This window comes from Leopardus geoffroyi, chromosome A3 (genome assembly GCF_018350155.1).
Source record: "Leopardus geoffroyi isolate Oge1 chromosome A3, O.geoffroyi_Oge1_pat1.0, whole genome shotgun sequence".
Lineage (NCBI taxonomy): Eukaryota > Metazoa > Chordata > Mammalia > Carnivora > Felidae > Leopardus > Leopardus geoffroyi.
This window is the reverse complement of record NC_059336.1, coordinates 14,369,966-14,394,719: the sequence shown is the minus strand read 5'-3', so window position 1 is coordinate 14,394,719 and position 24,754 is coordinate 14,369,966. Positions and strand designations below refer to the sequence as shown.

General features: G+C 53.2%; 1 protein-coding gene and 1 long non-coding RNA gene across 15 annotated transcripts in view; one reads left to right on the top strand and one right to left on the bottom strand.

The window, feature by feature from the left end:
* SLC13A3 (solute carrier family 13 member 3) overlaps window positions 1–12,254 on the bottom strand; it is a 74,722-nt gene extending 62,468 nt beyond the window's left edge. For all 3 annotated transcript variants that reach the window (XM_045444377.1, XM_045444378.1, XM_045444379.1), the window contains exon 1: window positions 12,083–12,254. In XM_045444377.1, the coding sequence (XP_045300333.1) occupies window positions 12,083–12,193 (111 nt within the window). In that variant the 5' untranslated portion in view covers window positions 12,194–12,254. The remainder of the gene's footprint in view (window positions 1–12,082) is intronic.
* On the top strand, window positions 10,196–23,352 carry LOC123580078. Of its 12 annotated transcripts, XR_006703113.1 has the most exons (9): window positions 10,196–11,589; window positions 12,781–12,866; window positions 16,317–16,373; window positions 16,794–17,012; window positions 17,449–17,568; window positions 18,040–18,718; window positions 19,674–19,717; window positions 19,868–19,948; window positions 23,031–23,352. It is a non-coding gene; the product is annotated as an uncharacterized LOC123580078 (long non-coding RNA). The 12 variants fall into 12 exon arrangements; XR_006703112.1 differs by lacking the exon at window positions 16,794–17,012 and having other exon boundaries at window positions 10,200–11,589; window positions 17,459–17,568; XR_006703117.1 differs by lacking the exon at window positions 16,794–17,012 and having other exon boundaries at window positions 10,200–11,589; window positions 17,459–17,568; window positions 23,027–23,352.
* The last annotated feature ends 1,402 nt before the right edge of the window (window positions 23,353–24,754 follow it).

Here is a 24,754-nt window from a genome sequence, read left to right as displayed (position 1 = left end):
CTGGACTCATTAGCAGATGTTCTAGCAAGTTCCAGCTCTTGGAGCCACTCATTAAAAGTGCTCCTGGGGTAGCTCACACAACACAGCTGCCCAAGCTTCACTAACCATTCATGAGCCAGACAGACAGGTGGGGAGGGTGGGAGCCCCACGGACCCACGAGGCCCCAGGGGCCTGACTCGGCCCAAGAAGGACAGAACACACTGTTCCGAAAAAAGGGGGCCGCGCCCACTGTGTGACCTTGGGTGGCTCTTTTTACCTCTCTGGGCCTGTCTCCCTAGCCGTCCAGAGGGCCCTTCGGTTCCCACCATGGGGCAGGGGTACACCTAAGCTTCTTCGTTTCACCCTGCTCTCCCCAGATCCCCTTCCGCGTCTTCGGGGGCCTGTACGAACAGAAGCCCTTTCTCCGGCCGAAGCGACCTCCGGCCTGAAGGCGCTGGCATAGAATCTGACTCTAAATCCCAGCTCGGCCCCTTGAGCTTAGTTTCTCCATGACCAGGGGGCCAGGGGTCTGTCTCCCGGGAAGGGCCGTCTCGAGGACCCAAGAAGATCGTTTGATGTTTCCTGCACACCTGCCGCGCTCTGCCTCAGTGCCTTTGCACCTGCCGTTTCCTTGCTCCTCCCTTACGTGTGCCCAGCTTTGCTCAAGTGTCATTTCCTTCAGGTAGTCGTTCAAATGTCCCTTCTCAACGAAACCTTCCTGACTCTAAAACTGCATTGTCCACTTCCCACTCCCCTTCCCCGATTTTATTTCTCCGGGATACTTCTTCCTATCTGGCATATCCTAGATCTTACTTATTTACCTGTTGTGGGTGTTTTCAATGTCTCCCCGTCTAGAACGGCAGTTCCATAAGTATAAAGACTTACGACTATTTGGTTCACTGCCACGTTCCTCTGGAATGGCAACCAGCATGGAGTAGGTGCTCAATTAATAGTGTTTGACTGAATGTATTCATCACTTGTGGACAGGGCCTGGCACACAGGAAACTAGAAATACCCGCTTTTATTCCATATTTGTTGTGGACACATTTATTAAGCACCTACTGTGTGCCGGGTGTGGGAAGGTGCATTGGTGAACAAGACAGGGTCCCCGCTATTTGCAGGACACTTTACTGCATACAAAGCTCTTGGCCCTGGATCCTCACCATGGCCCCATGAGGTAAGCAGGCCCATGAGACAGATCAGGACACCGAGGCGGGCGAGTGCTCCCCCCACTCCCAGAGCAAGTTCTTGGCCATGCTGGCATCCATCCTGGGTCAGCTGAGGCCATGTATTCCCTGCAAGCACTACTTTGCCTCACTTCCTTCAGGCACTGGGGGTCTGCCCTGCTCCTCACATTCTCAGCTCTGTTTCCCATCATCCCCCCCCCTACTCTGGTCCAGCTGGCCCCGCTCCAGGCATCCTGGGGGCCGGTGTGGTGCACGAGGGGGGAAGCTGGCCCCTGCCGCTGAGGCCCGACCCGTGGAGTTTCCAAGCCCCTTTTGACAATGACCCTCCACTGCCCACAATCCCTCACTTCTCAGGCCTCTGGGGCTCCAGGTTTCAGGCCAAGAATAAGAAAAAGACGTTTTTCTCTGATAAGCACTAGCTCACTTAATATTCTCGGCAGCCCCTGGGAGAGGAACTTATTGCATCTTATGAGGAAGGGAACAGAGCTCAGAAGACGCAAGAACCCACACAGTGAGGAAAGGGAGGAGGCCAAGAGGATTCAGGAGCAAGGCTCACTTCCCATAAAGCACTTCCAGACCTCCAGATTCGAGGGCTCCTTTGTAAATGCGAACGCTATTAAGAATACACAGCTAGCGGGGCGCCTGGGTGGCGCAGTCGGTTAAGTGTCCGACTTCAGCCAGGTCACGATCTCGCAGTCCGCGAGTTCGAGCCCCGCGTCGGGCTCTGGGCTGATGGCTCAGAGCCTGGAGCCTGTTTCCGATTCTGTGTCTCCCTCTCTCTCTGCCCCTCCCCCGTTCATGCTCTGTCTCTCTCTGTACCAAAAATAAATAAAAACGTTGAAAAAAAAATTTTTAAAGAATACACAGCTAGCAAACGTGAACGTAGCACCTCCTATGTTCTAGGCACAGCCGAAAGTTTCTAAGGTGTATGAGCCAATCTTCACAGGACCCCCATGAGGTGGGTCCTAGCAGTGTCCTCATTTTACGGAGGACGAACTGAGGCACAGAGAGGCTAAGTCACTTGTCCGAGGTCACACAGCCAGGAAGGGGTAGAGCGAGAGGAGTCCAGGAGGTCTGGTTCCAGGGCTCGTATTCTCATGACTCTGCCCTCGCCACCTCTCAGAAAGGGATTCTGGGGGCGGGCACCCCAGCCCAGTGATCGTGGGTGGACCCATTTTCCAGAGGATGAAAGCCGAGGTCCGGAGGCCCAGGCCCCACCGAAGAAAAAGGTCAGGAGCGGGAAACGGAGCCAGGCCTCCCGGGTTGATGGTCGGTTCAGCGGGGGTGAGAAGGTGCTCTCAGAACGGGACTCAGTCCCCGGGGTCCCTGGGGTCCCCTACAAGAGGCGGGAGCCGGCCCGTGGGTAGGGTGTCACACCAGGCGTCTGCCGTGTCCTCTGGGTCCCCACATTTCACGTCCCGGTCCCGGGCGTGGGCGCCCCTCGCACACCCTCCCCCCCCCCCCCCCCCCCCCCCCCCCCCAGCAAACCATCTACACGTCTGTGTTTGGGGCTGGAGCAGGGAGGGGCAGGATTTGTCTTCCTTCACACACACCCCCCCCCCCCCCCCCCCCACTTCTCGTCCAGGCCCCTGGCCAGCGGGGAAAGCAGCTTGTCAGGAGAGAAAGGTGCAAGCAGCCTGTGAAAGCTCGGGGACAATTGAGGCTGTGGGTGGCAGTGAACAAGGGCTTCCCTTGTTTCTCCCAGCCAAGGCAAAGGTGGCTGTCCCCCGCCCGCCGAGAGTCCCGAGGGCAGAGGGGACAACGGGTCAGCTCCGTCCGCCTGGAGCTGGTCTGTGAGCTGGGCTGGGTGGCCGGGGTTTCGTCTCGCCTGGAACGCCCTCCATTTCCAAACCCTCTCGGCCCCGTGAGGCCGTCTGCAGCCAGGCTGTGTGCCCACAGGCCAGCGCTTCCCCTCGCGGCCTTGGCACTTGACCGCGCCTGCCTCGCAGGCTGGCGGGGGGTGGGGATCAAAAGAAAGAAACACACTGAAGGCGGTTCTCAAGCACCGCACCACCGACGTCTGGGGCTCGAGGACTTAGTCGTGGGGCGTCCTGGGCACGGGGAGATGTTTCGCTGCACCCCTGGCCTCCACCCGCTAGATGCCAGCGGCAACTCCAGCACAGCTGTGACAACCACTAATGTCCCCAGACTTCGCCAGCCGTCTCCTGGGGAGCAAAATGCTTGAGAATCCCTGATTTAAAGCGTGCCCCAGAGCCTAGAACGTAGCAGGCGGTTTGTCCGTGAAGTCAGCCAACGTCTGTCGAAACCTTCACAAACATCATCGATTATCATCATACCTGCGTATAGAGAAAACGGAGGCACAGAGAGGCCAAGCGACCGGCCTAAGGTTACACAGCCTATGAAAAAGCCAGGATTTGAACCCGAGCGGCGAAAGCCAAGCTCCTACATGTCATGCTTGACCCCGTGTTCGTTCCTGTCTTCAGAGAGCTCCCCGAGAGACTTCCGAACTCCTACTTGGGTCAGGGTGACAGGTGTCTCTTGGGAAGCTTTTCCCGATGTCCCCAACAAGTCTAGCACAGCAGTCCCTTCCTTACCCTTTGCCTCCACTGAACCACAAAGGAGTGTGGGCTTTCAGCCAGGTAGACCCAGGCTCAAATGCCAGTCCCGCTGCTCATTCAGTGACCGTGAGGTGTTGGCAAGTGGCTTCGCTTTTCGGCCTCGACCTGCCCACTTATAAAATGGGTCCATTACCCCTGTGTCACACATCGTGCCTAAGAGCACCGACTCTGGAGCTAGAGTGCCAGGGTTTGGGTCCCAGCTCTGCCACCCCCAAGCCTTGGGAGCTTGGGCAAGTGACTAAACCGTTCTGTGCCTCAGTTTCCTCGTCTGTCAATGTGGACGATAACAGCGCCTGCCCCGCAGAGCCGTAGGAAGCGTAAATGTGCTAGCTAGCGGATCTTGAGTGCTTTGAGCCGTGCTGGAGAGGTGTTGGCTGTGACTCTTAGGAGCCTCTTGGGGAACAGAAAAGGGGCCATGAATAAGGCCTGTGGCGCAGGACATCGACAAACTTGAATTCGTTTCCTGCAGCCTCCCAGGGACCAGCACATTTCCCGTAGGAGCGCTTAATACGATTGAAATCAAACCCCACTTCCTGGCCCACCCTGGTCTGTGCATCCGCCCCAGGCCCTTTTCCAACCTCTTTATCGACTGGGGATCACCGTTCGGTCCTGTGTGTCGTGCTTCCCCCGACCCGACAACACAGCCTCCTTCCCCTTCGTTGCCCCTCGCCTGTAAATTTCAGGGACAGGCAGCAGGGCCAAGAGCCTGGTACCCCTATTATGCAGATAACGGTAACAGCCAGGCTCCTTTATTGAGCACCTACTATGCATCAGACACCTTCAAGTCTTCCCAGCACGTTGGTGTCATTATGCCCACCTTGCAGGTGAGGAGATTGAGGCTCAGGGAAGGGAAGGGACTGGCCAGGAGGTGCTCTGAACTGTGGCCTTGTGCGTCTCTTTCCTGATGCGTCCTAGCCGGAGAGGGTGACTCGGGAGCACGTGCGTGACTTGGCTTAGGCCCGGCCGGGTCCGGCCTTGCTAAGGTGCTGACTTTGTGTCTTCAGGGTCTGGGGGGGTGTCAGAACATCCTGCTCATCAGTCCAGAGGGCACTGTCCTGTTGAGTCTGGTCAGGGGACGATCTTGCTCCCTGCTGCATCACCAGGAATTGCATCGGCCTGTTTACACACCTGGCTGGAGCTCCGGGAAAGTGGAAAGTTGGCCGGGCCTCAGAGGAGCGGTTCCGAGGCCCAGGGGCCTGTGTGGGCAATGGGTCAGACCCTCTGGGAGGGCGTGTAAGGGCACAGATGAGGGTTCCGGGGCCACCGGGCTGGGAGAGGCCGCGAAAGCCCCTCCAGGCCCTCTCCGGGCCTCAGTCTTCCCAAATGAAAAAAAAAAAAAAAAAAAAAAGAGATCTGGGAATACTGGTTCCAGCTCCAGTCTTCCACAAATGGGCAGCAGTCTGCGGTTTTTCAAAGTGCCTGTTTTCCAGGGCGCCTGGGTGGCTCAGTCAGTTAAGTATCTGACTTTGGCTCAGGTCATGATCTCATGGCTCACGGGTTCGAGCCCGGTGTGGGGCTCTGTGCCGACAGCTCAGAGCCTGGAGCCTGCTTCAGATTCTGTATCTCCCTCTCTCTCTCTGCCCCACCCCCGCTTGTGGTTTCTCTCTCTCTCAAATATAAACATTTGAAAAAATTTTTTTCATTAAAAAAAAAAGTGCATGTTTTCTGAAATCAGAGATACCTAGGTTCAAATCCAAATTCATTCATTCACTTGTTAACTGAGTACCTACTATATGTCAGATGCTGTCCTAGGCACTGGGGATGCTGTAGGGAACAGGCCATTCCCTTACACAGTCTAGCTGGGGAGGCAGACGGGGAACATATAATGACCATTCCAGATTGGGATGAATTCCACGAAAGAAATAAAACAGAAGGCTGGTTTAGAGAGTGTTTGGGGGGTAAGGAAGACAAGCGTTCTTGAGAAGGAGTAATCAAGGGAGACTCCTCAGAAGAGATGCTATTAGAGCTAAGAGCTGAATGACCAGAAGGATCCAGAAGGATCAGGAAGATCAGGGGCAAGGGCATACCAGGCAGAGAAGACAGCAAATGCAAAGGTCCTGAGGCAGGAACACCCTCGGTAGGTTTGAAGAACCCAAAGAAGGCCTATGAGGCCGGATTACAGTGAGGGGGGAGTGTGGGAGATTGAAACAAGCATGTTTTCTAGTCTCTGAATTTGATGCTCTGACATCTTGGGACCTTGTTAACTCTGGAAGTTCAGCCCCTACCAGGGCTAGCTAATTCCTAGAGATAGTAAACAACGAGTGTGAAGGATTTTTTTGTTTCCTCTGTTAGACAGGGAGGTCAGGGAAGACCTCAGCGAGGTTCGTCTTTGAGCAGAGGTGAATGAAGTGAGAAAGGAAGCCTTGCAGATAGCTGAGGAAAGACCAATTCAGACAGAGGGTCTTTGCAAGTGCAAAGGCCCTGGGGTGAGAGCAATTTTGAGGTATTTAAGAAAGAGCAAGGTCAATGTGGGAGCAGAGGGAGTGAGGGGACCAGAGCTCCTAGTTAAATGCTCAATAAATATGAGCTGTTCTTATTCTTTGTTGAGGGCCCACATGATCTAAGCAGAAGTAAGGGAGCTTGACCTCTCATTTCCCTCACCCTGTATCTAGAAGGTAGGCTCAGAGACAGAAGGAAATAGCGTCGGATGAAACATGATGGCTGGATCAATGGACAAAGAGAGGGGGAGGAAGTTCACCCCCACCCTGTCACTCACTCACTCTGGGCCTCAGTTCCCTCTTTGCGGAAGTTGAACTAGAGTGATCCCCAAGTTCTGAAACATCGTGACAGTAGCAGCAATAACAGCTGACATTTACTTAAACATTTTTTTTTAATGTTTATTTAGTTTTTGAGAGAGAGAGAGACAGTGCGAGCAGGGGAGGGGCACAGAGAGAGGGAGGCACAGAATCCGAAGCAGGCTCCAGGCTCCGAGCTGTCGGCACAGAGCCCGACGTGGGGCTCGAACCCACAGACTGTGAGCTCGTGGCCTGAGCTGAAGGTGGACGCTTAACCCACTGAGCCACCCAGGCGCCCCAACAGCTGACATGTACCGAGTGCCTACTACGAGCCAGCACTTGGCAAAGTGCCTCAAGCATATGAACTCATTCCAGTATGATTAGACCCAATCTCCGTATGAGTAGACTGAGGCTTAGGACTGACCATCTCAATGCAGCTCATTCCGCCAAACACCACAAGCGTCTCCCCTTTTCCCCTCCCCCAACTAGCCTCAAAGATCCCTCCAGGAAAAAACCGTGTAAAGGACAGAACGCAAAAGAAACAAAATTTATGTGTGTCCGAGATGCAGTTTTTGCACACGAACTTATTCGTCATCACGAAATCCTGGGAGGAAAGGACTATGAGCAAATCCTTCTATCGGGTGGGGAACCATTTCAGCGGGGTGAAGGCACTCTTCAGATTCTTTCCTCCCTCTCGCTCCTCCCAAAACAGAGTCTCAGTTTGGTACTGACTTGTCTTTACCACCTCCCTTGACCGCTTGCCTCCCTACGCGACACAGAGAGGGCGGGTCTCATGCCCTCAGCCTCGAGCGGGCAGGAGGATACAGCCAGAATTCACCAACAATGCAGAGGTATTTATTGCTACTTTTCTTCTATTAGTCACTTGTGATCCTGGTTTTCCCATACATGGTCTTGGCATTAAATTTCCTTTTTAAGTCACTGTATATAAGTTTTTTGAAAAGGAGGGGAGGGAGAGTAAGGCAGTAGTAATGTAAGAAAGAAGGGGGTGGCGACAGGAGTATAGTAATACTGAGCGGGGTAAAGGGGATCTGGCAAAAATGTTGTGGGTGGTATTTGGATGATGGAAGCTAAATCAGACCTTAGTCCATTTGGGGGTTCCCTGTCCAAGCTCTCTGGGTTCAATGAGAGGATACAAGTTAAAAGCAGCAGGGCAGTATCTGGCCAGAGAACTTTCTCGACCCACAGGGCGGGGTCTGTGGGGTTTTCTGGGAAGCCCCTGTTAAGGGAAGAGTCAGGGTCTCTAAGAACCCCGGCCATCCTATCTTCCAAGACCCAGGACCAAGAGAAGTGACCAAAATAATGTTCAGTAGCTGTGTGACCTCAGGAACATTACCTAACTTCTCTGTGCTTTGTTCTCCTCATCTGTACCATCATTACTCCCTCTTCTTAAGGCGATGGAAAGAGTAAATACACCAAAATTTGAAAGGCGTGTAAGTCAGCAAAGGATAAGTGGGGAAACACTTTGACAGTTATTAGAAACCACACTACGTGAGGTGCCCCACGGGACAATTTCTGTATGTTCTCTTCATTAAGTCTTGTAAAGCCCTTGGGAAGGGTGTGAGTCCTCACTTCACAAATGAGGGAACCAAGGCTCAGAGATGCAAAGCCTCCAGTCTCAGAGTTTCAGAGCCAAGACCCAAAGGCAGGTCTTCTCGGCGGTTAGGCTGGTGCTCTGTCCATCATTTGACTTCTCTGGGTCTCCGTTTCTCCAGCTAAAGCACGGGAGAGGTGAGACATGCCTTGAGCACTGAATTTAAAAGTAGGAAGTAAGGGCACACACACAGTATATGATTTCACTGGGCCCAAATAATAACCAGGGAGGACGGTGGTCTTGTGGCCACACTGTCAGTGAAGACAACAAAGCCCAGAGAAGTAAAATGACTTGCCCAGGGTCACAGAGCAAGCATGTGGAATGGGGATCCAGTTCTGATTCCCAAGACTCCAAACCGGGAGTGAAGTGACCATTTTTCCTCATCACCCACCTAAATGCCACCCACAAGAATTAGGAAAATGCCAAAGGGCCTCTGACCTTACAGGTGCACTACCCTTGCCTAAAAAACTCCACCATCTCAGAACAAGTCTGCTGCTAGCCAGACTTGATACCTTTGTGCAAATTAGGATGGGGCGGGGGGGAGGGGGAGCTCTTCCTCAGGCAGATCTAGCACTGCACCAGGATACATCGCTTGGCAGGTAAAGTGCAGGGTGGTTCAATCTCACTGCCAACCCGAGGCCCCTTGCGCAGTGCACAGCCTGTGCGACAACACAGCTTGTAGCAGTCCTGCCTGGAATATCCCCAGACTCCTCCTCTTCAAAGCGTCCTTAGAAAGAGTGACCTGTGGGGACCCACTACAAGAGCTCATCCTGGCCACCTGGTCAATCTGGCTACATTTGCTTTCGGTGGGTGTGGGTTGTAAGGTAGGAAAGGGGGCAAGACTTCCCTGCAAACACATGGGGCTAGCACTCCCTTGCCAGCTGCTTTAACAGCCTCATCTATCCTCACTGGCCGCCCAAGGCCAGTCCCTAAACTTCCCTCTCCCAGAATGACCACTCTTGGAAGATTTTGGGGTGGTCCCTCCAGCACCATCCTGACCTCCTAAGTCTCCAGCACTGTTGTAGCAAGAGCCAGGATCTCCAGTGGAACTGGAAATTGCAACCACTGCATTCCAGAAGGGCATCCCACTCCTTTCATCCCTGCTGACAGCATTCCGTTCCAAGCCAGGAGGACATAATGTAAGAATTGTTCCCCCTCCCATCCGCTCTTCAGATTAACCCTGACCTCCCCGCAGACCGGCTCACCAGCCGCCGGGGGGACAGGTGCCTGAGGGCCAACCCTGTCGACCACACAGACTTCCAGAACATCAGAGGAGTGGTGGCTGGGAGCCATCATCGGGACCCAATGAGGAGGAGATGGCCAATGCCCAAGCATCTCCATCGTTTTTCCTGATCTGATATCTGCAAAGTTTGGGGGGAACCCATGTGTACAATATAACCTGCACTGCTGCTGGTTCCAGAATTTCCATGGGACGGAGGCTCAGAAGTGGCAATGTGATGTTGGGAGTGGGAGCCGACACCAAGGACACTTGCCTCGAAGCTACATTTGCACAGCAAACAGAAAGTTTTTGTTAGCCGCCCCCTGCCCAGGCTTTGTTTGGGGAGGTTAGCACAGGGTTGAAACTGGTTAAGATTACTACAGAAATCGTCTGGAAGCTGTGTTTGCCTAGCACACCCACTCTTTGCTTTAAATGTCTGCCCCAGATCGATAAAAACGGCAATGTTCTCTGTTCAATGTTCTCTAAGGATGTGTAATTCACATTGCACAGCAGGTTGAGAAACATGTCAGTTACTAGCCAAGAATAAAATAATGATAAGTAAGTAAGTAAGTATATCATTATCAGGGGTGAGGTTTTGAGTATGGGATACAGATCTTTGAGGGAGGCTAAGACCCCCCCCCCCCCAAAGAGCCAGACCTGCCTCCGGGGAGGCCCTCATTTATCAGCCACTTAAAGAGGCAGTGACATCTCAGGCCACACAAAGCGTCCCCACCAGGATCTGCAGGGAACACGAAAGACTCTACGGTGCAATGAGGAGAAGTACAAACCCTGCATTCTGGCTCTGTACGGGCTGTGTGACCTCGGGCAGGTCACCTAACCTTGCTGAGGTCTATTTCCTCAGCTGGCCAGTAGGGATGCTAATAGTAACTGTCTCCCTGGGTGCGTGCACATTATGTAGGACGATGCCTGAGAAGCTCTTTGCACGGCGCTTGGCACATACTAAGCGTGAAGCACTCAACACAACACCTTACTTATCAGGCCTACCACCCCTGCAGAAGGTTACAGGCTCTCTGCACCTGTGCACGTTAGGATTCCCATGGAAGTGGATTCACCGCGAAGCTTATGGAGCTTAAGCTTCTGAGCCCCTCCCCAGCCCTATACTGAACTTTCTCTTTGTAAATCTGTGTGCTTTTTCTTAAAAGGCACTTCTCAAATATTGTATGCTTCAGGCCCCATAACCCTTGGATCCGTCCCTGAGTTGCTGGAGGGCAGAGCAGACAGAAGCTCGCAGAACCCCCTCCTGAGGAGAAAGACCCTGGTGTTTCTGTCTTTTCTTCCCTGGGACTCCACCTGGGACATCACAGACCCCATCCGTCCTTCCCCTAATGATGCCCCATAAAGCGAGGCAACTTCCTCGTTCAACCTTTCACATCAATTCTCAGAAGCCAGCACCACGAGGGCCCCATTTTACAGACAAGGAAAGTGAGACCCAAAGAAGAAAGGGGGTTGGACTAAGATCCTGAGGTCAGCGCCTGGCTGGGGACGGGACGGGACGGTTTTTGAAAGTGACGTAATCCTTATCCGGGCATTTGTTGTCTTTCTCTCTTCTATGTCGAAAAAGTCGAAGCGTTTAGGTAATTCCACACTAAAGACCATGTTTGTACATTAGCTCTGGGTCTCTTTGGCACCAGCTGGTATCACCTCCTCACTCCCTGTGCCCAAGGAGGACCCCTTCCTCCAGGCAGCCCTCTCCGAATACCTCTCCCAGCTCCCCTGGTCTCTGCTGGCGGGTGCTGGGTAATGTACCACTAAATGACACACTCTCTCTGCTTTTATTTCTTATAAACATTTAGTCTCACATTGACAGATAGTGAAACAACTTCCTGGAGGTAGGAGCCTTGTCCTATGCCCTCCCGTGACGCCCCAGAAGGGCTGGGTACCAGTGAGGGGAGCAATAGGGACCTGTGACACCCATCTTCGCCCAGCCCCCATTGGTGTTGACTTTCATCATGACATTCCTGACCTCAATCTGCAGCCTTTGGTCGAGGGATTGCCTTCTTTGAGAGCAGAGAAACCGCTCCAGTGCTGGCTTCTGACAAGCCAGGGAATGGATCCCTGCTCAGCTGCTAGCCATGTGACCCTGACCAAGTCACTTCCTCTCTCTGAGCCTCACTTTTCTTCTCTAGAAAAGGAGATAAATAATCCTCACCCCCTGAGGGGCACTGAAAGGATGACCTAAAACGAGGCGCTTTAAGGCAGAGCTTAGCGCCGCGCCCGGCTCCAGGGGGTTCTTCCAATCTCGGCCTGCTCGCAGCAGGTAAGGGGCCTGGCATCAGACCAGCCAGTGGGGCAGCGGGCACTTCCCGTGGGCCAGGCTCAGTTCGAAGAGAGGTACATAGATTGCCCTATTTAATATCTGCCCCAACGCCGTCGCTGCCTCCACTGTTACATCTGGGTAAACCGAAGTCCAGCGGAGCTAAGTGACTTGCCCCAGGCCCTTCAGCTTGGCCTTCGTGAACAGTTCATTGGGATCATCTAGGGAAGGGTTCAACCCGGCGCCCCGCGCGCCGAGCCCAGCAAAGAGAACTCGCTCCGGCAGACGCGGGAACCATCCCGAAGGCTGGGCCGGACTCCGGCTCCAAGGCGCGGCCCGGAAAGGGCCGGAGGGGGCAGGGCACAGGGGGAGAGGGTCGAGGGGTGGGGGTGGGGGGTGCTGGTGAAATCGGTCGGGTCTGGGACCTCGGGGGCAGGCCGGCGGGCGCGCGGGACGGGGGGGGGGGGGGGGGGGCGCCCGGCGGACGAGGCGTTACCTTGGGCGGGAGGGCGAAGACCACCGGCAGCAGCGCGAGCGGCGCCAAGAGCAGCACCAGCAGCCGCCGCGCGCTCCACACCTTCTTGGCCACGGTCGCCAGCGCCGCCATATCCGCGCGATCGCCGGGGCGGACCGAGCCAGCCCGGGACTGCCCGCGCCCCGCTCCCCTGCTCCGGCTTAAAGCCCGGGGGAGGGCTCGGGGAGGGGACTGCGCTCGGGGGCCCGCCTTCTCCTGCCCCTGCAGGGTGGTGCCTGCGCCCCTGGGCCTGGGGGCGAGAGGCCCGGCAAAATTAAGGGAAGTCAGGCCCAGGAACTGGGAACCAGACTCCGGCCCTCCGGCCAGCCAGCGTGGCCTCGGGTGTAACCCGCGGCCGCGGCCACACCTTTTCCACGCTTTTTACCGCCCCCGTTAAACGGTTGGTAATGACCAGGTGAGGATGGAAACGCTTGTCAGCGTTCCCCTGGGTTTGAATCCGGGCTCTGCACAGTCTAGCCGCGTGGCCATGAGCAACGGCCTTGGAGCCTCGGTTTACTCGTCCAGAAAGCGGGGGCGATGATGATCGTGGCCTCTACCAGACAAGAGGTCTGTTGGGAAGGTTGAGGGAGATGGCGCGCTGACGCCTAGCACGACGCCTGGCACAGAGCAAGCGCTGAGCGGGGGTCACCGCTGTTGATTTAGTTTCTACTTGCTCCCAGGGTGGGTGAGCCGTCTGGAGATCGGAGCCTGGAGGAAGGAATCGTTTTCTTCCTCCTGGATAAATGCACGGGCGCACAACTGCTGAGTGATATGGTAGTTGCCTCCTTGGCTTTTAAAGAAAAGTGCGAAACTCTTTCCCAGAGTGTTTGCATCATTTTACATTTCCACTGGCAATGAATCCGTGATCCAGTTTTTTCCACATCTTTGCCAGCATTTGGTGTTGTCCCTACTTTTTTGTTTTAGCCCTTCTGATAGAGGTGTAGAGACATCGCCTTGTGGTCTTAGAGGTTTGAAGAGTGATTTATATACGCTGGATACGATAGGCAGTTTGCAAACACTTCCTCCCAGGCTATCGCTTGTCTTTCCATCCTTTCAACAAAACCAGCAAACACAGAAAGGGGGTGCCAGGAGAGGAGGCTCCTTACTAACCAGGGAGCACACGAGTCCCAGCCCCCTCCTCCACTTCCTCTGACACCACCCTGGGAAGGAAGCTGGCACACAGGGTCGTAGCCCGGTGAGGATCGAAGTCGGGGCTCCTCACTCAGCCTGTGCTGGGGGGAGTGAGCTCCCATGTTTCCCCCATGGTGTTCAGCTGGAGTAGAGAAGGTTCTGTCTAAAAGTGGTCTCTCTTGGCTGAACTTTTCCTGGCCCTTTGGCTACAGAGCGCTCGCTTTCGTCAGGGCTCTTTGGCAGCCGCTGCTGACATTTCCAGGTTGCCTGCGGCTTCCAAGCCTGAGATAGAGTAGGCAGAAAGAAAACCCATCACCAGGTTGTTCCTTGGGTCCCAAGTCCCCACCTTCACCTCTCCACTCTCTGAAGTATTCTTGGGTACAGGGTTCCCAGTCGTCCTCCGCAGGAAGAGTAGAGAAAACTAGGTCTGCTCCACCTTCCCCGGGGAAGCCCCTCTGTTCTTATTTTATTATTTCCTTCTTTCTACTTACTTTGGGCTTATTTGTCTCTGTTTTTTTTTTTTTTTCCCTAGCTTCTTAAGCTAGAAATCATTGGTTTTACACCTTTCTCCTTTCCTAAGATGAGCATTTGAAATATAAATTTAACATAATCCAGGAAAAATATCTTCAAAACTATATCTGACAAAGAACTCGTATCTCTGTTCTAAAATCTATTACGACTCAATAATACGAGGTTACACACCCCGATTTCAAAATAGGCAAAATATTTCAAGACACTTCACCAAAAAAAAAAAAAAAAAAAAAAAGACCTACAGATGACCATCAGGCACATACAAAGATGCTCAACATTACAAGCCATCAGGGAAATACAAATTGAAATCTCAGGGTGATACGAACCCACTGGGCTAGCAAAGTTAAACAGAGGCCAACGTGAAGTGTTGGCCAGACTCTAGGGCAACTGGAAGCCTCACAGATGGCTACTGGAAATGATCACTTAGCCAACCACTTTGGAAAACAATACATCAGTATCTTGTAAACACCCGTCTAGCTTACCATTCGGCAATCCCGATCAGCACGGTGTGTACTCAAGCGAAATGAAAAATTCCTTCCGGAAGAAGGAAAAGCCGAGTGCCATGGCTCCAAGGCAGGAACAAACCGGGTGGCTTAGAATGATCCAGAACCTGGGATGCAGAGGTGTGATCAGAAGGACAGCCAGCAGCTAGACAACCCAGGATCTTGAAAGCCTGGGTGAGGACAGTTGTACCCACGCTGCGATGATAAGGCAACCACTGTAGGGATTTAAGCAGAGTGGCATATTCTGTTCTCATTTGAAAAATAACAACTTAATAGTAGGGGCGCCTGGGTGGCTCAGTCGGTTAAACGTCCGACTTCGGCTCAGGTCATGATCTCATGGTTTATGGGTTCGAGGCCTGCATCGGGCTCTGTGCTGATAGCTCAGAGCCTGGAGCCTGCTTCGGATTCTGTGTCCTGCCCCCCCCCGCCCCTCCCTCACTTGTGCTCTGTCTCTCTCTGTCTCTCAAAAATAAATGTTTAAAAAAAAATTTTTTTTTTTAATTTTTTTTTTAACGTTTATTTATTTTTGAAACAGAGAGAGACAGAGCATGAACGGGGGAGGGTCAGAGAGAGGGAGACACAGAATCCGAAACAGGCTCCAGGCTCTGAGCTGTCAGCACAGAGCCCGACGCGGGGCTCAAACTCACGGACCATGAGATCATGACCTGAGCCGAAGTCGGCCGCTTAACTGACTGAGCCACCCAGGCGCCCCTAAAAAATTTTTGAAAAAATAACAATAGCGGGGCGCCTGGGTGGCGCAGTCGGTTAAGCATCCGACTTCAGCCAGGTCACGATCTCGCGGTCCGTGAGTTCGAGCCCCGCGTCAGGCTCTGGGCTGATGGCTCGGAGCCTGGAGCCTGTTTCCAATTCTGTGTCTCCCTCTCTCGCTGCCCCTCCCCCGTTCATGCTCTGTCTCTCTCTGTCCCCAAAATAAATAAACGTTGAAAAAAAAAATAAATAACAATAGCATATAATTCCCCCATCTAAAGTGTTCAGGTCAATGGTCTTTAGTATACTCACACAGGCAATCATGACTACAATCAGTTGTAGAGAACTTCATCACCCTAAAAAGAAACCCCATACCCATTAATGGTCACCCCAGTTCCTACCCCCCAACCTCCCAAATGGTAGATAAACACTCATCTACTTTCTGTCTGTACAGATTTGCCTGTTCTGGACATTTCACATAAATGGAATCATACAATATATGGTCTTTTGTGTTTTCCTTCTTTTACTTAGCATGACAGATCAGTGCTTTGCTCCTTTTAACGGGGCAAATAATATTCCATTGTGTGAATAAAGCACATTTTATTTGTCTAGTCATCAGTTGATGGGCATTTGAGTTGTTTCCATTTTTGGCTATTATGAATAATGCTTCTGCGAACATTCCTGTACAAAGTTTTGTAAGGACATGTTTCCAGTTCTCTTGGGTCTACACCTAGGAGTAGAATTGGTGAGCCATTTGTTAACTCTGTATGTAACCTTTTGAAGAGTTGCCAGACCATTTTCCCAAGTGTCCACGCCATTTTAGAGCTCTCATGAAGAGCGGAGGAGGGTTCTAAATTCTCCACCTCTTTGCCAACACTTATTATTAACCGAGTTTTGTTTTTTTTTTTTTTTTTTTTTTACGATGGCCATTCTAACGAACATCCTTTTCACGGAAAATTTAAATGCTTTGGGGCACGTGGGTGGCTCAGTCAGCTGAGCATCCAACTCTTGATTTCAGCTCAGGTCATGATCCCAGGGTCGTGGGATCGAGGCCTGTGTCGGGCTCCTTGCAGAGCATGAAGCCTGCTTAAGATTCTCTCTCTCTCTCCCCCACTGCCCCTCCCCCCATTCATGCTCTCTCTCTAAAAATATATAAATAAATAAAAATAAAAATAAAATTTAAACGCTTTTCCTTCAAAGATGGCGATATGAACCAGAAAGAGGGGCAGTGCCCGCTTCCTAGGTGGGTCACGTTGCCATGCTGCCCGTAAGCCCGTAGGGCAAGTTATTTCCCAATGGGCCCTTGGCAGGCTGTGATGAAACTTTCTCCCATGTCCTTTCAGATCGGGCACCTGACCTTGAGCAGCTCCATAACCGGCTTCATCAAAGGTTCCAACCAGGTTAGTGTCAGACAATCTCGGATAAAGGGTGAGGCCCCGGAGGGAGCACTTTGGACATTCAAAGCCCGGGGGTGGGAGGACAGTTTTCCAAACGGGAAAAACTGTTCCTGGGGACTTAGTCCAGCTGACGTCATAGAAACTGTGGTCACTCCCCAAAGCCTGATGGAGGCAGTTGGGACCAGGGTGTGTTGCTCCCAGAGCCCCTGGACTGGCTCCCTTGTTCTGGAAGGAGCTAAGAGATTAAGAGGACAGTAAATACTTAGTATCAGGGCAGAGGTTTCCCTATTATTCCAGTGGCTCAAATGGAATAATAATAGTAATAATAATAATAATAATAATGATGATGGCAATATACTGCACTCACTATGTGCCAGGCACTGTTTTCAGCACTTTACATGTTTTAACTCATTTTATCTGTAGGATAATCTGTACGCATTCCCTGCGTCTGTCGCCCTGCATTACACAAAGCGACGTTCAAATTCCAGCCGTACCGCTTGGCTTCTTATGCAACCCTAGACAAGAGCTTTAACTCCTGTGGGCCTGTTTCCTTGTCTGGAATGGAAACACGAAGGGGGCGTAGCTCACAAGGATGTGGGAAGAATTAATAAGCAAGGCCGTGGTGCAGAGTGCCTGCACATAGTAAGTGCTCAGCAAGTGACAATTATTATCATTTAGCTCGTGGCAGATTTTACTTTCCCAGGATGGCACCTATCTCTCTCCCACCTTACATGCGCCTCCCATATGCTCCTCTTAAACGTGATGGACGCTCTTCCCACTGAGGGTCGGGGGTCCACAGAGAGTAAGCCAGGCTCCTAACGAGCAGCCAGCAAGAGCTAACCGGCGTATGAGCGAATGAGCCTTCCGATGATTCCAGCCCCTAGCCTTTGAGTCCTTCGGCTGATGTCCCAGACGTGGTGGAACAGGAAGCAGGCACCCCCGTGCTGCCCTCTCCAAAGTTCTGACCCACAGGATCCGCGAGCGTAACAAACGGTGGTTTTATGCCATTAAGTTTTGGAGCAACTTGTTACAACAGCAATAGGTAACGACTACTACCGCTGTTATTTTTCTCAACCAGCGTGAGCGAGTAGGGGCAGAGCAGCAGAAGAAGCGGTCAAACTCACAGAGGAAGCAGGTGGCAGAGATCGGCCAGGACTTGCACAGGCCGAGTCCTCAAAGAAGAGCCTCTAACGGGAAGGTGAGTCACACAACACGAGGCCCCTAGTTGGATGGCTTGGACCTTAGCCCTTGTAGGAGGAAAAGTGGCTCCAAGGCTGGACCCATGAACTCTCTGTCTTTGTTTCTTCCCCCTTTACACTAAGAAAGAAGTAGAATGTGGGAGGAAATTCTTTTTTTTTTTAAGTGTTTTTATTATTATTATTTATTTTTGAGAGAGAGAGAGAAAGAGAGAGAGAGAATGAGCAGAGGAGGGGCAGAGGAAGAGGGAGACACAGAATCCGAAGCAGGCTCCGGGCTCTGAGCCGTCAGCCCAGAGCCGGACTCGGGGCTTGAACTCATGAACTACGAGATCATGACCTGAGCCAAAGCTTAACCGACAGAGCTACCCAGCCCCCACCCCGTCCCCCTGCCCCAAAGTGGGAGGAAATTCTTAAAGAACTTCCACAGTTGATGGATGGTCTGACCAGCATTTATTTTCATTCCCTACTAGGCTTGTCTGTGAGACGGATGAGGAAACTGAGGCTCCGAGAGATTAAGACATTTCCCCGAGGTCACACAGCTAGTGCACGACAGGGCTGAAATTCCAAGGATCCGCACCGCCACTGCCCCTCCCCATTTCTAAGAGGAAAATAACCACCGATGTGATCGACTGATTACAGTCACCAGCCCAGCTATTAAGGGCTTGCTATGTGCCAAGCACTGTGCTGGGCACGGACATGAATGATCGAGCCATGCCTAGCTCTTTGACCTGACGTCCTACCTCCTTTCCCCTCAATCACTGCCTGCCACCCTCCTCACGACCTCCTTTCTGCTCCTTGAACATGCCAGGTTCTTCGCACGGACTGCTCCCTCTGCCTGGATGTCCCCCCCCCCCACATCCCCCCACCATCCCACCTCAGTGGCTGCTTCCTTCTCACGTGGGTCTTTGCTCAAACGTCACCTCCTCCGAGGCGCCCCCCCCCAACCCCCAATCTACTGAAACGTAACCTTCCTCCACTCTGCATCACGCACTCTATGTCGAGTCTGCCCCGAGTTCTTTCCTTCACAGCACGAGTCATCGTTTCAAACCGTTCCCTACTAGATTAAACTCCATGAGAACCGGGAGTCCTCATTAATCCTCACCGTATCCCCCGTGCCCGGAACAGCACCTGCAACATAGCGGAGGTTCAGTAAGCATTGAAAACTTGAACCTGTCTTAAATTGTTGCACTTTATTATTGTGAACATCAACCAAAATCATGACTACCACTTATTCACAAGTCGTTTTTTAAGTTTATGTACTTATTTGGAGAGACAGAGTGGGGGGTGGAGGGGCAGAGAGCCAGAGAGAGAGAAAATCTCAAGCAGACTCTGCCGTGCCAGCCCAGAGCCCAATGCGGGGCTCGATCCCATGAAACTGTGGGATCATGGCCTGAGCTGAAATCAGGAGTCAGACGCTTACGTGACGGAGCCCCCCGGGCGGCCCATGTCCACAAGTATTCGTGGGGCGCCTACTGTATACACCAGGTGTCATTCTGGGCGCTGGGGCTACAGCAGTGAACAAGCAAGACAAAGGTGTCTGGGCTCACAGAGCCTCCCTTTTATTTGCTCTGTCATAAGGTGAGTGAAATACATCACATATCCCACAGTGCTTAGTGCTATGAAGACAAATAAGGCTGGGGGAGGGGAGAGCATGCTGGGAGTATGCAGGCACCAGCTTCCCACTCCCCCTCCATGGAAGGGGAGAACTCACAGCCTCCCCGCCTGCCCCCCGCCTCGCTGAGCTGCACCACTATCAGCATCTTTCAGCGTGACATTTTGGTCAGGCCTCCGTAGCTCCAAGAGTAACATTGGCTTTGAATCCAAGGGCCGGCAGGTGGGCCTCAGGCTGGGGGTGGGATTAGTTACCCCTTTTAGATCCCTGGCTGGGTTCAACCCGCTCGGCCTTGCGGTGGGGGGCCTTTCCTCGCTACAGGGAAGGGGCAGGCCCAGGGTCCCCCGGCCTGGAACCGCGGCTAACTCTGGGCTCTGGGCCGCCCCTAACCTTCTGTGTCCTGGGCAGAGGGTGAAGGTTTACAAACACGAGGAATCCTTTGATCAGCACCAAATCCCCGGGGTTCTGAATGTTTTTTGTTCTAAGCTGCAGGCCGGGGCCACACTGTGCTTTGCCTCCAGCAGGGAAGACTGTGGGTAGGTGGCACGTGGGGGCGAGGGGGGGCGGGCAGTGGGAGGGAGGCTCATGTGGCCGCATGAATTTTCCTTCCCACAAGCAGGCTACGCTTGCACGAGGGAATTCCACTGCCATCAGGAAATGTTTACAGAGCACCTACTACCTTCCAGGCACCACTGTAGAAACCACGGCCGGAGCCGGGGACAAACACGGCCCCCTGCCCACGGAGCGAGCAGGATGCAAACGAGCAGGTGAATCTGAAGGATAGCAGGTGCTGGTGAACGGGGTGGAAACAGAGCTGGGGAGGGGCGGGGAGGGCTGGGGAGGGGGGTGTCACCTTTTATAGAGGGTGCTCCCGGGGGACCTCTCACAGCGGTGTCCGGCGGAGGCCTGAAGGAAGTGCGGGAGGAGGCCACATAGAGGTCTGCGGGGAACAGTGTCGCGGGCAAAGGGAACAGCAGGGAGAAAGACCCTGAGATAGCGGCAGGACTGTTTGTTGGAAGAACAGCGTGAGCAAGTGGGGGCACAGTAGCAGCAGAAGGGGCCAGACACACAGAGGAAGCTGCGGGCACATTGGCCAGGCCTCGCACAGGCTGAATCTCAGTCCAGGGTTCTCACCTTCCGGCCCTGGAAGAGAAGGGGCTGGAGACCGTCTGCCGTGGCTCCTTCACCTTGATCTCAGGCGAGAGGCCTGTGCCGCCCGATATGCAAGCCCGCCCCGGGGAAGGCAGCCAGAGGCCAGTGACCCCGCGTGTGGCTTGGGGGGACGGGGATCTGTATCTGTTCTGGTTAGGAATGTTTTTGCTTCGAGTGATAGAAAACCCAACTAAAGCAGCTTCGGCTTTGAAGAGGTTTACTTATGCAAATAATAAGTCAGGGAAGAAAGGTCCGAGTTCCGGCGACGGACTCACACCCTGCCCGTTCTTGACTCCTTTGTCTTCCCCTCGCCGGTGCTTTACCGTCGGCCTCCCGGCCCCAAAATGGCTGCTGAACTTCCACTCATCACCACTGCATTTAAAGGCAGGAAATGCTGGTGCGGGTGTGTTGGGGTCAGGGCATGGAGCGAATTCTCACAACCTTCTCCCTTTCTGTAAGAAAGAAAATCTTCCCCAGAAGCAACTTCTGCAGATTCGCTTTTCTGTCTTATTGGCCAGAAAGGAGTCACGTGCCCACCTGTACATCAGGGACCGGTCTGACCTTCCCTGAGATGAAGCCATTCTCACCTAATAGATACCTGGACAAACAGAGGTTCTGTCCAGAAGGAATAAAGAGTGTGGCTCTGGGTAGGCAACAGACAGTGCCTGGCACAATCTCTATCATTTACAGGCTGATGACTAGAAAAGTCGCTTAGCATCTCTGAGACTCAGCTTCCTCATCTGTAAAATGGGTCCATCTTACAGATGAGGTCACCGAGGCTCAGAGAGGTGCGGTGAGGGGGTCCCTCATCATGTAGCTGGTAAGCAAGGAGACATGGGATGGGAAGCCATCAAGGTCCCGATTAGACAAGTGACATAAACTGGCTTTACAAGGGTGCCTCTGGCTGCTTTATAAGGAAGAACATTTTGGGGGGTCAATGGGCAGGGCAGAAACAGTGGGGAGCAGTGGGGAAACCATTGATTGCAGCAGAGTGCAGGGGGAGGGGAAGGGGCTATAGGGTGGTAGCTGTGGGCTTTCTCATCCCAGTAGCTTCTCTGGGACCCAGCATAGAGCCAGACAGAGCCGGGGTGTGGAATAAATACCCAGTGAATGAAGGCGTGAGGAAGGGAGAGAGCACATGACAAAATTCGGGCAGGAGGGAACCAGACATCCCACGTCTTTGCTGACCGTAGCCCGGGTGATTTGCACGGTGCCTGCCGCACGGGGATGCTTCGGTGTTGGGCAGATAAGTGAGCCAAGTTCGAGGTAGGGAGATAGGACGAAAAAAGGAAGAAGAAGAGAGAGGAGGGAGAGAGAGGGAAGGGAGAGAGAAAAGGAAGTGGAGGAGGAGAATGGAAGGGGAAGGAAGCTCCCCTGCATGGATAACGACGGTAACTTGGCGACCTCTGCTGGCCAGGACGGCCACTCGTCTGGGCTCAGGAAAGGGGAATTGGGTCCTTTGGAGTTGTGGCACTCTGAATTCAGGACTCAAGGAGGAGATTCCCAGGGCCCTGTCAGCTGGGCTCCCACAGCCAGGGGTTCCAGCGGTCAGTGGCAGCCGAGTGAGGACCAGGATGAGGTGAGCGAGCCTCTTACCAGGGCACTAATTCGAGGCGGCACCTAAAAACCCAGTAATCAAGACAAACATTTTAATGCAGTATCTTAAAAAATCAACTCGGCAAACGATGGCCCACAAGCTGCCCGCCTGGTTTTGCAAACAAACTGGATTGGAACCGGGATCAGGATTCGGGTTTCCTTTCTCGGTCACAGCTGAGATTACGTGCACATCCCTTCACTCGTGCAGGTGTGCACGGGTCCCCTCGGCCGGCACATGCGGCGAGCGTGGTCAGCTCCCCTAACGAGAACACTGAAGAAGCATTCACTATGCCCAACGTGGGTGGCTCCATGCTGTGGCCCGCAGTCACAAGAGCTCTTTAAAAAAAAAAAAATTTTTTTTTTAATGTTTATTCACTTTTTGAGAAAGAGAGAGAAACAGAGTGCGAGCGGGAGAGGGGCAGAGAGAGAGGGAGACACAGAATCCGAAGCAGGCTCCAGGCTCTGAGCTGTCAGTGCAGAGCCCAACACAGGGCTCGAACTCACAAACCGTGAGATCACGACCTGAGCCGGAGTCAGATGCTTGACAGACTGAGCCACCTAGGTGCCCCACAAGAGCTCTTTTAAAGGTTCTAGAAGATGTGGGCGTTGTGTCCTCTTCAGTGTTGGACACATCTCAGTATCACATCACATTTCCCCGGCTCTGCTACTCACTAGCTGCGTGGCCCTTGGGCAAGGCTCCATTTCTCTGTGCCTCAATTGCCTCCTCTGCAAAATAGGTTGATGGCACGCAAAGAACTTAGTAACCACTCAGCGAATGGCTGTTGTTAAAAATGGAGGTTTGAATCCCAGCCCTGCAACTTGTGTGACCCGAAGACATGATAGTTTGCATTGTGAAGCGTCTTTCCTCGTCTGTAAAATGAGGTTTATAAGCCGCGTCTGGGAAGGTTCCAGATGGAATTCACACAGAGCTGCCAGTGCCGTTGGCTCACCGCTGCAGAGGGCCAGCTGTCCCCATGTGGACTTTGAGGGATCTGGAACTGCAGAGGATTGCTTGGTCCTTTGTGAGATGCTGAACGAGGGGCGGAATCCACTGCTCGCCTGGGACTGTGTGATAATCCCTTGTTTCCCATCCCGAGCCAGGGCCTGAGTACATAGATGGACAGTTCTCCTGGGAACATGTGTGGCTGCTCCAGGACCCCCCTCGCCCTCGATGCCTGCAAACGTCATTGTAGCCTCCCTAACGCTGCCGCCTCCGCCGTGCTGGCCACCGTGTCACACGCACCAACGGGCCCGAGCGGATCGCTGCACGCTCGCCAAGGCCTCTGCCCCAGGCTGCCACTGTCGCTGACCCGGCCAATTGCAAAGGCTTTTCCCTTCCCCTCCAGCCCTTTACTGCCTTTTCTCCCGATGTGATCCCTTGAAAACGTAAATGAGATGCCTCCCTGTTTAAAACCGCCAGTCGCGGGGCGCCTGGGTGGCGCAGTCGGTTAAGCGTCCGACTTCAGCCAGGTCACGATCTCGCGGTCCGTGAGTTCGAGCCCCGCGTCGGGCTCTGGGCTGATGGCTCAGAGCCTGGAGCCTGTTTCCAATTCTGTGTCTCCCTCTCTCTCTGCCCCTCCCCCATTCATGCTCTGTCTCTCTCTGTCCCAAAAATAAATAAACGTTGAAAAAATAAATAAATAAATAAATAAATAAATAAAACCGCCAGTCGCGTTGAGAACAATACCCGGGCTCGTGACAAGGCCCCCCGAGCTGGTCCTCACCCACCTCTCTGATCTCACTTCCCACTCTTCCTCTGCTCTGCTCGCTGTGAACTAGCCACCCTGGCCTTGCTGCCCAGGGATGCCCCTCCTTTACCAACTTTGTCCCCCATGGGTCTCTGCCTGGGACACGCTCCCCCACTTCCCGGTTCTTTTTTTTTTTAATTAAGAAAAAACTAAGTTGAGACAGAATGCGAGCAGGGGAGGGGCAGAGAGAGAGGGAGGCTCCAGGCTCTGAGCTGTCAGCACAGAGCCCGACGTGGGGCTCAAACTCATGAACCACCAGATCATGACCTGAGCCGAAGTCGGACGCTCAACCGACTGAGCCACCCAGGTGCCCCCGGCTCTCCTTCACATACCAGTTCTAATGTCACTGTTTCCTCGTTGAGTAAGGGCAGCTTTAGGTCCCCCTCTATCTCCAGGGCGCCGCACGCGGCGAGCTCTAGGTATTTCCTGACTTACTACCTGCACGTGTGTGCCCACCAGTCATTCTCACCCCGAGGCAGACAGCTCTCAGTCACGTTGACAGTATTCCTTGAAAACATCATTGCCCCTGGGGCCCTTGAAGTTCTTGGAAAATAATGTTATATAAGGTCAAGATATATCAAAAGTGTATCCTTTCCAGCATCTCGTTTCCTAAAGCATCAGTGGAGGCCACACGGGCTTCGGAGCCAGATAAAAGTCTCCCTTGCTACCTGTGACATCTTGGACAAGTTCTCCATCTATACACTGGGGATGATACCTTAGAGTTGTTTCAATTCCAATATGAACACTCCTGGGACAGTATCTTGACGGGTGATAACCAGGCAACAATATTCACTCTCCTGTCTACTGGTCACCAGTACCCAGGAAGGGAAGTTTTCATTCATTCCTGGGCATCTGCCACAGGCACAGGGCTGACTATGGTGAAGGAAACACACGGTCCTGGACCCACGGAAATGCTCACTGCCCAGGTACCCAGTAGCCAATGATACTGGGCACAGAGAAGGCACTCAAAGTACTTATTTGCTGGCTGGTGCAGACAGGAGGAGAGGTACTTTATTATACCTCCCTCCCCACAGACACACATCTCTGGGGAAGAGACTGAGGCTGGGAGGGGTTTTA